Below are 13,033 nucleotides of genomic sequence, written 5' to 3'. Positions count from 1 at the left end.
AAAGGCAGTTTATTACATGACTCCCATCATTTGGAATTACTCACCTGTACTTAGATTTTACCTGCTTTAACCCTTCAGTAACTCTCATTTCCTTTTCTTAGCTAATAAAAGTGTACTTAGTTTACTATAGAAATTGGCCACCAGCATTGTCTTTGATGTAAGATCTAGAGCAAAAGTTGATCTGGGCTAAGTGACTGGCCCTTTGGAGGGAGCAACGTGATGTGGTGTGATTTTTGGCCTGAGTGACCTTTTTTCACAAAGCTCAGTTTGTCTGGGTGTCAAGACAGACTGGACAGTCTGAAGGGAATGCCTGTGACTCGAGGGTAAGACTAGTGTAGTGATCCAAGAGTTCCCATTTGTCAGTGGGTTGTGCTGAAATCTAATTATAGAAAACACCAGCAGATTGGGCAGCCTGTACTGGTTTTTGACAGTTTGCCCCTAAGCAGGCACGCACAGTTGACAGCCACTCCAGACAGCATGACATAAATATTTAAGATAGACAGACCCAATGGATCCAGGTTTGGACACAGTTCATGGGATTTCTTTTACTAGTGTGCTGCAGCTCAGGCAGGGTTTAGGTATGGTAGACTTGCTTGCCTGGAAATGGCAATTAACATAGAGATAAATGGATGCAAGGTATATTTCTGTAAACCTGATGGACCACTCTGTCAGCCTATCAGGCACAATGCCTGGCCTCAACCATTAATATGGTAGCTTCCAATTGCCGCCATCTCATAGGTCCCCGTAGCACATAAACAAAGCTTAGATGTCTAAGTTTGTGACAAACCCAAGGCAATCTGATCCATCTCTGAACCTTTTCAAAATTACCTCTTTGCTTGTAAGTTGCTCCTCCTTTGCCAACAGAACCACCATATAGAGAAAGCAGACAATCATACTGTGCGTTTCAGGAACGGGCTTGGGATTCCAGGCATCAGACAGGACGCTGACCCAGTTTACGTCACATAAAATAGAACCCAAGAAAATGAAACAACTCTTCGGGCTGCCTCTTTCAACCTAGGAGAAAACAGACAGGCAACTTTATTTTATTTATTTAGATTTAAACAACTCAGAAGACATTGTCCATAGCTTTAGGCACCCCAGCATCACTAATAAAGCAATTCAATCTCCACAGCTTTAAATAAGCCATTCAACAGGACCTCAAGATAGCCAGTCATCTACAAGAATTCTCTTCTACTCCTTCATCATCAAGGAAGTATAACCCTCAGCCCTTCCAAAAACCCCAGTCAAAGAAGTGTCTTTTGCAGTACGTCCAGAAGGCCACCAAATTCAGACTATTTAAAATGCAGGGGCAATATTCAGGCTATTGTGGACTTTCAGATGCAAAATTGCAACTGGCTTTTCTCTCTTTGGGGAAGACCAAAAAATTCTGTAACAATTTGAGACATGCATGAACAATGCAACACCAGCAGGAAGGCAGTAAAGGCTCTGGAGGAAAGATTCTCGAGTTCCACCACTATCTGTACTACAATTTTAGGGTGCAAATCAGAAGCAGTCAACTAGAAAATGGAAGTATGGTGATCATTTTAGTTAGTATAAAACTGGTTTATAATCCACTGATTGATACTACATGCATTGTCTATATATTGATACTTATTTTCCAAAGTCATGTTAATTATGCATTATAAACCCTAAGTCATCGAGAGTCAACTTTTTGGGAAACCTTCAGTACATTACCAAAACGGACACTAATTTGATTAATATTCTTTCTCAAGTTCATTTCTTGTCTAGAAATTCATTTATAAGCTGTCCTTGGCGCAAATGCCTGAAAGCCTAGAGCCAAGCTGACAAAATCATTCTTAGAAACTTTAATACCTCACTGCATGGTGACAATGGCTAGGCAGCTGGTATGCTGTGGCCACTGCCCATCATGCTGCCCATGGGCTCCCTGTCTTTCTGTTGTATCCTCCCATTGTCTCGTGTCTTATATGTAGAATGTAAGCTTTTTGGGACAGTGACCATGTTTTTGTTCTGTGTTTGTACAATGCCTACCACAATGAGGCCCTGGTTCATGAGTAGGACTTATTATTTATATGCATTGTGGTAGTGCCTATATTAACGGAAAGGAAGTGAATCAGTGGTTACAGCACTAGCCTGGGCCATGGGAGAACTGGGCTCAATTGCTGATCCACCACGCAAATCCTATGTCATCTTGTGCAAGTCACTACATTTTTCAGTTTCCCACCTGTAAAATGGGGATAATAGCACTGCCCTACCTCACAAGGAGGTTGAAGATAAGAACATATGAAAAGCCAACCTGGATCAGACCAAAGGTCCATCTAGTCCACTATCCTGTATTCCAACAGTGGCCAATAACAGGTGTCCCAGAGGAAATGAACAGAACAGGTAATCAACAAGTGATCCATCCCATCGCCCATTTCCAGCTTCCATGTGCTCTGTATGCATAAATATCTTCTGTGTGTTCCATTCTATGCATCCATGAAGTGGGTTTTAGCCCACGAAAGCTTATGCTTAAATAAATTTGTTAGTCTCTAAGGTGCCACAAGTACTCCTGTTCTTTTTGAAGCTAGGGACAGCATTCCTGCCCATCCTGGCTAATAGCCATTGATGGACCTATCCTCCACGCACTTATCTAGTTCTTTTTTGAACCCTGATACAGTCTTGGCCTTCACAGCATCCTCTGGCAAGGAGTTCCACAGGTTGACTCTGTTGTGTGAAAAAATACTTCTGTTTCTTTTAAATCTGCTGCCTATTAATTTCATTTAGTGACGCCTAGTTCTTGTATTATGAGAAGGAGTAAACAACACTTCCTTATTTACTTTCTCCACACCAGGCATGATTTTATAGACCTCTATCATATCCCTCCTTAGTCAACTCTTTTCCAAGCTCAGAAGTCCCACTCTTATTAATCTCTCCTCATATGGCAGCTGTTCCATACCCCTAATCATTTTTGTTGCCCTTTTCTGAATCTTTTCCCATTCCAATAATCTCTTTTGAGATGGGGTGATCCCACATCTTGAATATTGCATGTAGATGTGAGCAGAATGGATTTATATAGAGGCAATATTATATTTTCTCTATCTTATTACCTATCCCCTTCTTCAATGATTCCCAACAGTCTGTTTGCTTTTTTGACTGCCACTGCACATTGAGTAGATGTTTTCAGACTGCGATGCTCAGATACCATAAGTTCAGATAGTACCACTGAGGGCCATACATCAATGTAACTTAATCTCACAGTAATAATATCATATTGATAAATTATGATAGCATTAATAATAATAAATAATATATTGTAATAGCAACCTTCAGATTCTACAATAAACCTAATTGATGTACTCTTTGGCTAAATCAACTGCAACGGACGTCCATTTAATTTCAAAGACGGAATTATCTAAAGTATAAATGGTCTTATTTCAGTACGCATTAGGTGCTTACTTTAAAGAATTCTTCCATGAGCATCTGATCTGGGTGCATCTCTCTCCATGGAAGCCTGCTGAATTCAGCATGGAAAGTATAGAGAATGAATTCTGGCATTTTGGGGGCTGTGCATGAGTCACAATAATGCATCAGATGTAACCAGAGAGCCCCACGGTGGTCTGGCAACAACTTATCTAGATTAAAAGGAAACAGCCCATTTAAAACTCAACTCCAGGGAAACCTAGCCAAACACGGACAAATCTGACTATAAAGGGGACACACACTCACTACCAGTTCTTCCATGGACAGAACATTCAAAGAAAAAGGACATTTTCTAAACTTTGTTTGTTTCAATCTATAACTAAAGTGCTTCTTCTACTGAACATTGCTCACTCTGAAAAAGTTACTTGGACAAGAAGAGTTGTAATCAGGGATCCTAGAAATCCGAAAAATGTGGAATTTGCATTTTTAAAGAGAATCTTTAGTTTTTACATTTTGTGAACAAATAAAACCATATTAACTATTAACTAAATTTTACTGAAAGTACCAGTGTCAATTATTCAATGCGCACAACCTCCCCCTCTTGTGGTTGAGTTTTGAATGCGCTTTAAGTTTACATAACTAAATATACTCCAATAAACTGCTTCAGGTGTATAGAGGTTACTCAGTGGCATGTAGGGGTTTGTGTTTTAATGCATCTCAAATTTCATTTCAGCCTCCAGATGTGAGTAATTAAAGTTATGAAAAAATCCCCAAAACTCTAAAAAAAAAAAAAATCACCCCTAAAGACCATGTCACTGAGTCTGGCAAGGAGGACTTTCATGTTGATGATAATGTGCTGTTCTAGATTGCATGCAGCAAGGCTGTAGATTACATTCGAAGGCAGACAGTTGTAGAACACATGAAAAGCGCTAAACTGAATGAAAAGAAACAAAAACAAGAGCCTGAAACGGCAGGGCCATCAATAGTAAAGAAACAATGCACTGTGAGTGGGTCATTCAAATGTTTTACAACTGTAAATATATCAATAAAACATCCTGTTCAACTGATATCTATATATATTGTGGCTAGGCAACTACATATATTGTGGCTAAGGAAACTGAAGTTCAGCACTTCATTTTAATCGCAGAAAACACAGATTGTTATGTTTTTCTTATAAGAAAACTTCAGGGATTTTTATCATGGAAAACTAGGATCCCGGTTTATAATCCACTTCGTTCTGTACATAGTGAACTGGTTCTTGCATCCTTTCAAAACTGTTACAGGATTTGAAAACTGTCAAAGGCATCACAACATATTTTTCTTTCATTTCTACTGTCACTAGCCTGAATTCAGCTCAGCCACCCCACGTTATTACCGTGTGGTGGCTGTTTAGTGGCCTATGTAATATGAATTAGTGGTGACAGTTCCATTGCTGGTGGACAAGCATTTACATGAATATAAAAAACACTATGACAAATAGCAACACTGTTTGCAATCTCAGCAGCCGTGTCTAAGAATGGATGAGCCTGGAGATGAGGTTGTCCCTCCAGATTAGGGGCTGAGACACATTAGCAGGTTAATGACAGGAAGGTTACAGTCTGGGCAGTAGCAGTACATGTGCACTGTTGATAAATGGAGGCGGTGAATATTCAGGATGGCCAATCAGGCACCCTCCATCAGCAGTAGTTACACACAAAGTTTTGAAACAAACAAACCCCCTATTTTGTCTAACACTGTTGCCATCTATTCTGTGGCTGTGTAACGGGGATATCCTTGTAAAATACCATGGTGTTAGAGTTCAAGCCCAGCAGCACTCATACGCATGTGCCCAGTGGCCATGGCCCACACCCAAGAACTCTCTCACACCCAATGGCTTGCAGGAATCCTAGAACATGAAAGATTAATTGCTCAAACCCTGCCCAAAGCCCTTCTCACTCCCAGCCCTCAACTAATGACAACACTCGGATCACTACCCCGTTAATCCGCCTGCTTTACCACCTTTATGACATATGACCATGAATCACCGTACTAACGATGAACCCTCCCAATTCTCAGATGAGTAATGAACATTTCAGAAAACTGATTTGGGCACTGCAACACCTCGACTGCCCTCTACTGGGGGGTTCAAGAATGCACAAATATCTGTTTCAGAATATCTCCTAGTGATTCAGGACCAAGACAGGAAGTTCTTCAAACTGCATCTGCCATTGGAACCAGAAATATTTGTGGCTGGTTTTAAATCTCCCTCTCCTCCTCTTCAGGCCCTTTGCCAGAACTTTTTGCTTTTCTCTCTCTAACCTTTCTAAAAATCTACCCTTCCTCTCTGTCTGTGCCACTAAAATCCTTTTCATTTCACGAATGAGTTAGAGGACAGTGCTTATAACAGAACGACAGACACAAGCTTGGCTAGAAATTCATACCCACCAAAGACATCCAGCCAAAACACTGGTTGAGCTGCTAGGGCAGAAAGTGCAACTGGAGAGAAACAACAAGAGCATAAATCTGGACTTCACCCACCTTTAAAGCTTTGGTGTAAGACCAATATGCAATCTGTGAACAACTGTACCATACTTGAGGCTAGAGGAGTGTCACTCTCCAACCAGGGGTAGCATTGCTGTTTACTTCAAAATACAAACAATGAAGTTGTGTCACTGCATTTATCAAGCCATTATGAGTAATAAACATTTATGTAATTCAAAAATATCTGCACAAGCCATCCTACCTTGTCCCTGGATGGGAATATTACAGGTGTGCACACTCCATTCAGACTCAACCATTTACATTCACCTGTTCCTTGCTTAGAACAGGTACACATTATGGGACTGTAGTAAAGCAACCCTGGAGGTCCACAGTATTATCTAGTCACCCGAGCCAACGTTCCCAGATGTCTTTCACAAGTGCCAAGATACAGAATATGCCAGCAACAGTCAACTTTTCAATTATATGCGGAAGATACATTCACAGCTAAAGATGATCGGGGGGTTAAAAGGAAACCGCACTGAAACTGCTAACATGAGAACTGTTTCCCCAAGTGAAAACTCTGAGATGTATTTGAAAACACACACTCCACAGCAGGTATAATGCTAGGGCTGACTCATGCTGAAAAGTAACATGGAAGACATCAGTATTATGGAAGCTGAAGGCAGGAATCTGGAAGCCACTTTTTTAATCTGTGTCCAGTACTAATTGCCAGCATCCATATTTTTCTTTTTATCATCTATGGTTCCACAGCTGTGTTGAGTCAAGTGTTCAAGCTCCAGAAAGGACTGTCCTGCTATGGCAAGATATTTTTTGTCCTGACAGTAGCAAGTTATTAGCTCTCAGTATGGACCCTGGTCCCACAGCCTGGCAATAGTTCTTTTCCATTGGTCCAAGACTGAGTGAAGCAAGTGTAGGACAGCGGATTAAGGTAATTCATTTACTGTGTGTGTTATTTTAAAGATACTACTAGGCTCCTTTTCAGGTTTTATCTGAAACTCAAGTCAAACACAACATTGACTGGAGTGAGTGAGAGGACTCTGACCAAGTAATTTTCTTAGTGAAGTGCAATTCCTTAAAAAAATTAAGATAAAAAACAGTGTTCTAATGAGTTCATTGATTAGTTCCACAATTGATCAATGACATGACTTTAAATTATAATCAGGTTTGCTGGTTAAACAGAGGATTACAACGAAGCCATTACTTTAAAAAATACCCTTTTGTTTAATAGCAACAGTCCATGTAATTATGAAAAATTAAATTGCATTAGTGTTTACCTGACATCATCTCTATTTAAAACCAGAATCCATGGTTTAAAGAGCTCAGTGATGGTTGAATGCAAGGACTGCACCACTAAAACACAAAAACACACACAAACACACACAGCTTTATTACTCAAGTATAACTGTAGCAATCAAATTACACACAGCCACCAAACCTGGATAAAAGGTCTTAACTTCCTCCTTCAACAGAGGCGCAAACCAGACTAAATCATGGGCAAATGAAGACTGGAAATAAATTAATAAGTACTTTATATTTCCCAACAGTTTCACAAACATTACCTCATTAAATCTCACAACCCCTATCAGGTAAATATTAACACAATTTTTATAAAATGAATCACTGGAGTGAAGGGACTTGCTAAAGGCAAAAAGGGTCTGTGTCAGAACTGAGGAGTTTAGTTCCCACTCTTGTATTCAAATCACAATGCCACACTTCTTTCTCTGAAAACAGTGGTAGCAGCACATATGCATCTGAAGAGAATCTGACACCAGGACACACAACTCTCAGCAGTAAATCTAGATTTCTCCCATCACCATAGAGGGGAGAAGTTGCACAGCATGCCTGCAATGTGAAGTACTAAAGACAAAGTGTTCCCACAATATCCTGCCCTGTTTTTTTTTAAATGCCAAATAAAAATCCACCTGAATTTCCTGAACTCTGGATAAATGCGGGTTGATTATGTTCCCTGGGTTCACTGACTGCAGCTCCTGATAACTGGGCTTATATGGAGCCTTGGCTCTGGGGAGATCCTAAACTCCTTAGGAGTTAAGCTAAATGACTTCACAGCTCATAAGCAACAGCTGAGATCTTTATAAGGCTGGGCCCTCTACTGTATTTACAGACGCAAAGGTCTTCAGTATAAGATCTTAACCCACTAGATTGTGGATATTTAAAGTTGAATAATTTGCTTTTATGCACATTACCTGCTAGAATTCTGCTGCTGCCAACTGGTTCTTGTGCTAAACAGACCACCTCAGAATCAATAAGCCATTTCACAAGGTATTCCAGCAATGTCTTCACTTCAGTCATGTAGGGACTCCACTTTGAAAACAGGCCAAAGCTCCTGAAATCCAATGAAGCTAATCGTAGCTTGCAGAAAGACTTGCAAAGCCATTCTATTGTCTCTGTAACCTGCAGAGAGTGGACAGCTCTGAATCAACCAAGGAGGATACAAATTCAGGGGGAGAACAGTGTTACAGAGCTCTGTTGCTGTTCAATGGTGGATACTGATTTCAGCTGAGAATTACAGCAAATTTCAGAGATCAGCTAGAAAGCTTCCCACCTGTTCTGCAGACAGAAGGATTTTTGCAGCGTTCCACAGTACTGGACTTTTAGTGGAGTCACCTACGCTCCTTCGTTCACTTTCTGAAGTACCGCAACCCAAAGTTTTAAGCAATGCCTTCCAACAGTCAGGGCTAAGGAGCTGCTCTGAAGAACCTTAGGACAAAAAGAATGGGGATTGTGTTTTTTATTTAGGAAAAATACATTAAAATCATAATGATAACTTTAATTCCTCTTTCCTAATATTAGCCACAGGAGCCTGCCATTAGATCGACATGTATAGCCGATGAGAAAACTATGTGAGAGATGGTGGCTTGACTCTTAGGATATTAAAGCTATTCCCCAGATGTGGATATTTTAATGTTCAGATTTAGTGTTATTTTTATTACAGCTTATAGGGCCTCAACTGCAGTAGGGGCACTACACAGATATAGCATGAGACAGATAATGCCTCCAAGAGTTTACAACCTAACAAACAAGACAACGGGTGAAAGAAAAGGAGTGTTGTCACCCCATTTTACAGATGGGGGAACTGAGGAATAGCGAGATTAAGGAATTTCCTCAGTCACACTGGACATGTGTGGCAGAGCTGAGAATCAAATCCAGGGTTCCAGAATTCCAGTGTTTTAACTACCAAGGTTAGTTAAAGGTGTCTCAAAAATATGTTTTAACATAATTGACGGCAAAATGGCTCACTGATATGAGACACTCCAACTTTGCCAGTGAGAGAAAGGCTCTGCTCTGCTTCCCTGCAGCAATGCAGGCTGAAAATCTATCACCCTAGATCTGTGGATCTTGACATGAAAGAAAATGTAGCTTTTTAGCACAGCTAACAAACAAACAATTAGCAGAAAATATATACGCAAATCTGTATTTACTAAACTGTGACAACTCTGAAATCATACTGTATTTGTGGTGATTTAACTGCACTGCAATCTCTCTCCATAACCCAGTCCAACTCTTAGGAGTTTAATACTGAAGCAGTCTAGTATAGTTCAATGTACTAGTTATTTTAAAATTAATCTGAGGCTTGCCCTGGTTGACTCAGATACTTACTTTGCATGAGCAGTCTTAGAAAGTCACTGTAATGGTCAGGGAACTGGTACTGAAGGAGATATGTCCAGTGCTTGCAGAAAATATTAAATGGCATCAAAATGTCTTCTTCAGGCTCAAGTCCACAGGCACTGAGTGCCAAGTGAATGGACTCCAGAAGCCGGGTACGTTCAGACAGGGGTGGCTTAGTGAGGTTTAGCCATTGTAGGAGGTCAAACTAAAACAGAAGAGAGGCAGTGTTTGTTCAAGAAAGATCTACGTTAAAAACAGAGTTAATAGAAGAGCTACATTTTAAGAATAAAAGATTTGCTGGGACAGAAAAAGAATATTTTTGTTTCAAGATAGGCCAGGAAAGAAGGGATGGCTGCATGGCTCATAAGTTTGAAAATGGAGACAGCGTCTGTCTAACCTCTAGGTTATCTGTTCAAATCCAACCTAGGTCAATAGTGACTGAACGTAATCATTACCCAGTGGTTGCTCGGCTGCCTCCATGAAGTGTGTTGGGGCATTCAGTCAGGTTCCCAGTGGACATGTGTCTGTGTCTCCAATACTGCCCTCACAATGGGATTGATTGGCTCCCTTGTGGTTGCCTCTTCAGAGGCATCAAGGATGGAATGAGCCAAGCACCCCAAACCTTCCTTTGAACCCAGCTCTGAAGTAAAACTTGCTGAAAGGGAAGCACTGGAAAGCGTGTACTGCTGCTGCCCTTGATGGGAAATGATATCTTTATAGTCTCTTATATAGTGTTCACCTCCAGCCCTGCTTCAACTTAGCCACAATAAGAGCAGGGCTGTACTAGCAATATACTCCTAACGAGTAATTCATCACTGCTACTTAAAAAAAAATAATAAAAAAAAAAATCAGGAATGTATTTTTCTCTCTTAGTATGAATTCATATTCTTTTGGAAAACAGTCCTGAGACGCAACCCATATAACACTAGATTATGAGCATTCAGAGCATGTTACCTTCGTCAGCAACGTGAAAACAACATCACTGTTGTCATCACTGAGAAACGCCACAACTTTTTCATACAAATTGACAAATTCATCAGGTGAGGCAACTGGAGTGAAGTAGGGAGAGAGCAAATTACAGAGTCTTCGATTCTGTAGGATGGTTTGGAGGACTAATCTGCATTCAGATTTGGTCCCGCTGATAAATACCTTAAAAGAGAGTCAGTGTCATTAAAGAATTCCTGAAGAATGCAGTTTCATTCTTTCCAGCAGGCTTTTCTGGAGGTGGAGAATTCAGTTGGATTACAATTCTCTCAAAAACAGATAATCCAGTGCGTATCTTTTTAAATACATCTCATCAGGTCTGTCTCTGGCAGCACATAAAAAGTACTCTTAAAACGCAATATAAACTGAACTGAGCTCTTTGGGGCTGGGACTGTCTTTTTTGTTCTGTGTTTCTCCTGAACCTAGCCAGTAGGATCCTGGTCCATGATCTAGGCTCCCAATAATACAAATAAACAAGCGTAACAGAAACACCCTCCTCTAAAATCCATTCGTAAAATAAGTATGTTCCACCGCTGCCTTTAGCAAAAGCCCAAGTGTCCAAGAAAGTGTTACACCATGGTTCTAGAAGTCAGAAATTCTGGCTCAGATGGGCTAATGAGAGAAATTAATTCCTGATTCAAGAGCCCTTCCTCCTGTCACTATACATTTGAAATGTAGGGACAGTAAACAAGAACTCTTCAGCTGATCTCAAATGAGGCAGTGGCGCATAGGGAAAGTGGTACCTAGAACCGAAACGATATGAGGTTTAATAAATCAACATAAACACCACGAATTGCTAATGGCTTCTCTGGAGCACTGGCATAATAGGCTTCCTATAGTTAACACTACCAAGCAGTAGGAAACGTGTTTTACATCAGCATCTCCTGACCGGTGTTCTACATCAGGGGTCTCAAACATGCAGCCCGCAGAGTTATTTGCTGCGGCCAGCAAGCTCCCCGCGCCCTTCTGAGTCATTTCCTGCAGCTGCCAAGCTTCCCTCCCCCACAGCCACCCCTGTCCCCAGTGCACCATGTCCCCACCCCTCTGCCTACCTCCAGGCACTTTCTGCCGCCAAACAGCTGTTTGGCAGCGCTTACAGCTTTCAAGGAGGGCAGAGGCATGAGCGGGGAGCTGCGCATTCAAGGGAGGAGGCAGAGAAGAGGTGAAGAGGCAGGGATTTGAGGAAGGGTTGGAATAGGGGTAGGGAAGAGGCAGAGTTGGGGTGGGGACTTTGGGGAAGGGGTTGAAATGGGGGCAGGAAAGGGGTGGAGAGGGGTGGGGGTGTCAATGATTCAGCCCTCAGGCCAATGTACTAGTCTTCATGGCCCTCGTGGTCATTTGAGCTTGAGATCCCTGTTCTACATCAAGTATACTGCAACAGTTTAATCTGAAGGTGACAAAGGCACGGATGACTGGACAAGTCCATGGAAACAACAAATAGTCAATCAATGAACCAAAATGCTAAAATACTCTTGTAAGTAGTGCAGCTACCTGGAATTCAAAGGGCAAACTGAAGATCCAGACTTCTTAACTATTAAACTCAATCAATTTCTTTTCACATTGAGCCTGCAGTATCTATAGCAAGCATCTCAGAACAATCTTCATGCTGCTTGTGTGTGACACTGCTGAGGTATTATGCAATGCAGTGGTAGGAGAATGAGTGGCATACTTAAGCTATGAATTCCCAGACATTTGTGGATTTATTTTAGACCTCAGATATTAGTAGGCGGATGGGATTAAAAAATTGTGGAGCACGCAGAATTAGAGCGTATACAAAATAAACTTACTTGGCCGAGGATCTCGATGCAGGAGGTAAAGAACTGTCTTGTGGGTGGATGGCGCTGAGTTTCATCACACACAAAATCTATTACTGCAAAGAACAAGCTAATTCCAACTTTCTGAATTCTAGACGTAGGCTGCCTCTTGTAGATATTTATTAAGGCTCTGCAAAAGAATGCATATAAAACTACTAGTCTATATACAAATTATCACCCATAACAAAATCCACATTACCAGGGCTGGTAATATAACTTTTTGGTTTGGTGGGATTTTTTAAGAGTGGTTCTTGAAAAATGGCTCCGTATGTAAAAGCAGCGCCTTAGATCTTGACCTTTGTAATCAGAGTCAGATACAGTCACTTTATTTTCAAAAGATTTTACTGCATTTTACTCATTAGCCATGAAGAACTAGCATAAAGTATAGAGAGGTGATATTACTGTACCTCCATATTAGACACTGGTGTGGTTACTGCTGGAATACTGCATCCAGTTCTGGTGTCCACAATTCAAGAAGGATGTTGGTAAATTGAAAAGGGTTCAGAGAAGAGGCACAAGAATGATTAAAGGATTAGAAAATATGCCTTAAAGTGATTGAGCTCCTTGCATCTATCTATTTAGCTTAACGAAGAGAAGCGTAAGAGGTGATTTCATCACAGGCTTCAAGTACTTATATGGGGAATACATTTGATAATAGGCTCTTCAATCTAGCAGAGAAAAGTAGAATAAAAAATGTGTATAATGCACATGTACAAAATGGAAAATGACTGCCTAGGAAGGAGTAT

At 40.8% G+C, this 13,033-nt stretch overlaps 1 protein-coding gene across 6 annotated transcripts in view; it reads right to left on the bottom strand.

The window, feature by feature from the left end:
* The window catches only part of EPG5 (ectopic P-granules autophagy protein 5 homolog), an 80,836-nt gene that overhangs the window by 14,990 nt on the left and 52,813 nt on the right, over window positions 1-13,033 (bottom strand). For all 6 annotated transcript variants that reach the window (XR_004001056.1, XR_004001057.1, XM_030567846.1 and 3 more), the window contains exons 29-37: window positions 12,261-12,417; window positions 10,444-10,638; window positions 9,481-9,694; window positions 8,426-8,580; window positions 8,067-8,274; window positions 7,137-7,212; window positions 5,899-6,002; window positions 3,418-3,593; window positions 829-1,014 (exon numbers count right to left, since the gene is read on the bottom strand). Coding sequence is in view for 4 of the 6 variants with exons in the window: in XM_030567846.1 (XP_030423706.1) it covers window positions 829-1,014; window positions 3,418-3,593; window positions 5,899-6,002; window positions 7,137-7,212; window positions 8,067-8,274; window positions 8,426-8,580; window positions 9,481-9,694; window positions 10,444-10,638; window positions 12,261-12,417 (1,471 nt within the window). In the remaining 2 variants the exon portion in view is untranslated. The remainder of the gene's footprint in view (window positions 1-828; window positions 1,015-3,417; window positions 3,594-5,898; window positions 6,003-7,136; window positions 7,213-8,066; window positions 8,275-8,425; window positions 8,581-9,480; window positions 9,695-10,443; window positions 10,639-12,260; window positions 12,418-13,033) is intronic.

This window comes from Gopherus evgoodei, chromosome 6, assembly GCF_007399415.2.
Source record: "Gopherus evgoodei ecotype Sinaloan lineage chromosome 6, rGopEvg1_v1.p, whole genome shotgun sequence".
Classification (NCBI taxonomy): domain Eukaryota; kingdom Metazoa; phylum Chordata; order Testudines; family Testudinidae; genus Gopherus; species Gopherus evgoodei.
Note: the sequence above shows the minus strand (reverse complement) of the source record. Positions and strands in the feature narration are given on the sequence as shown.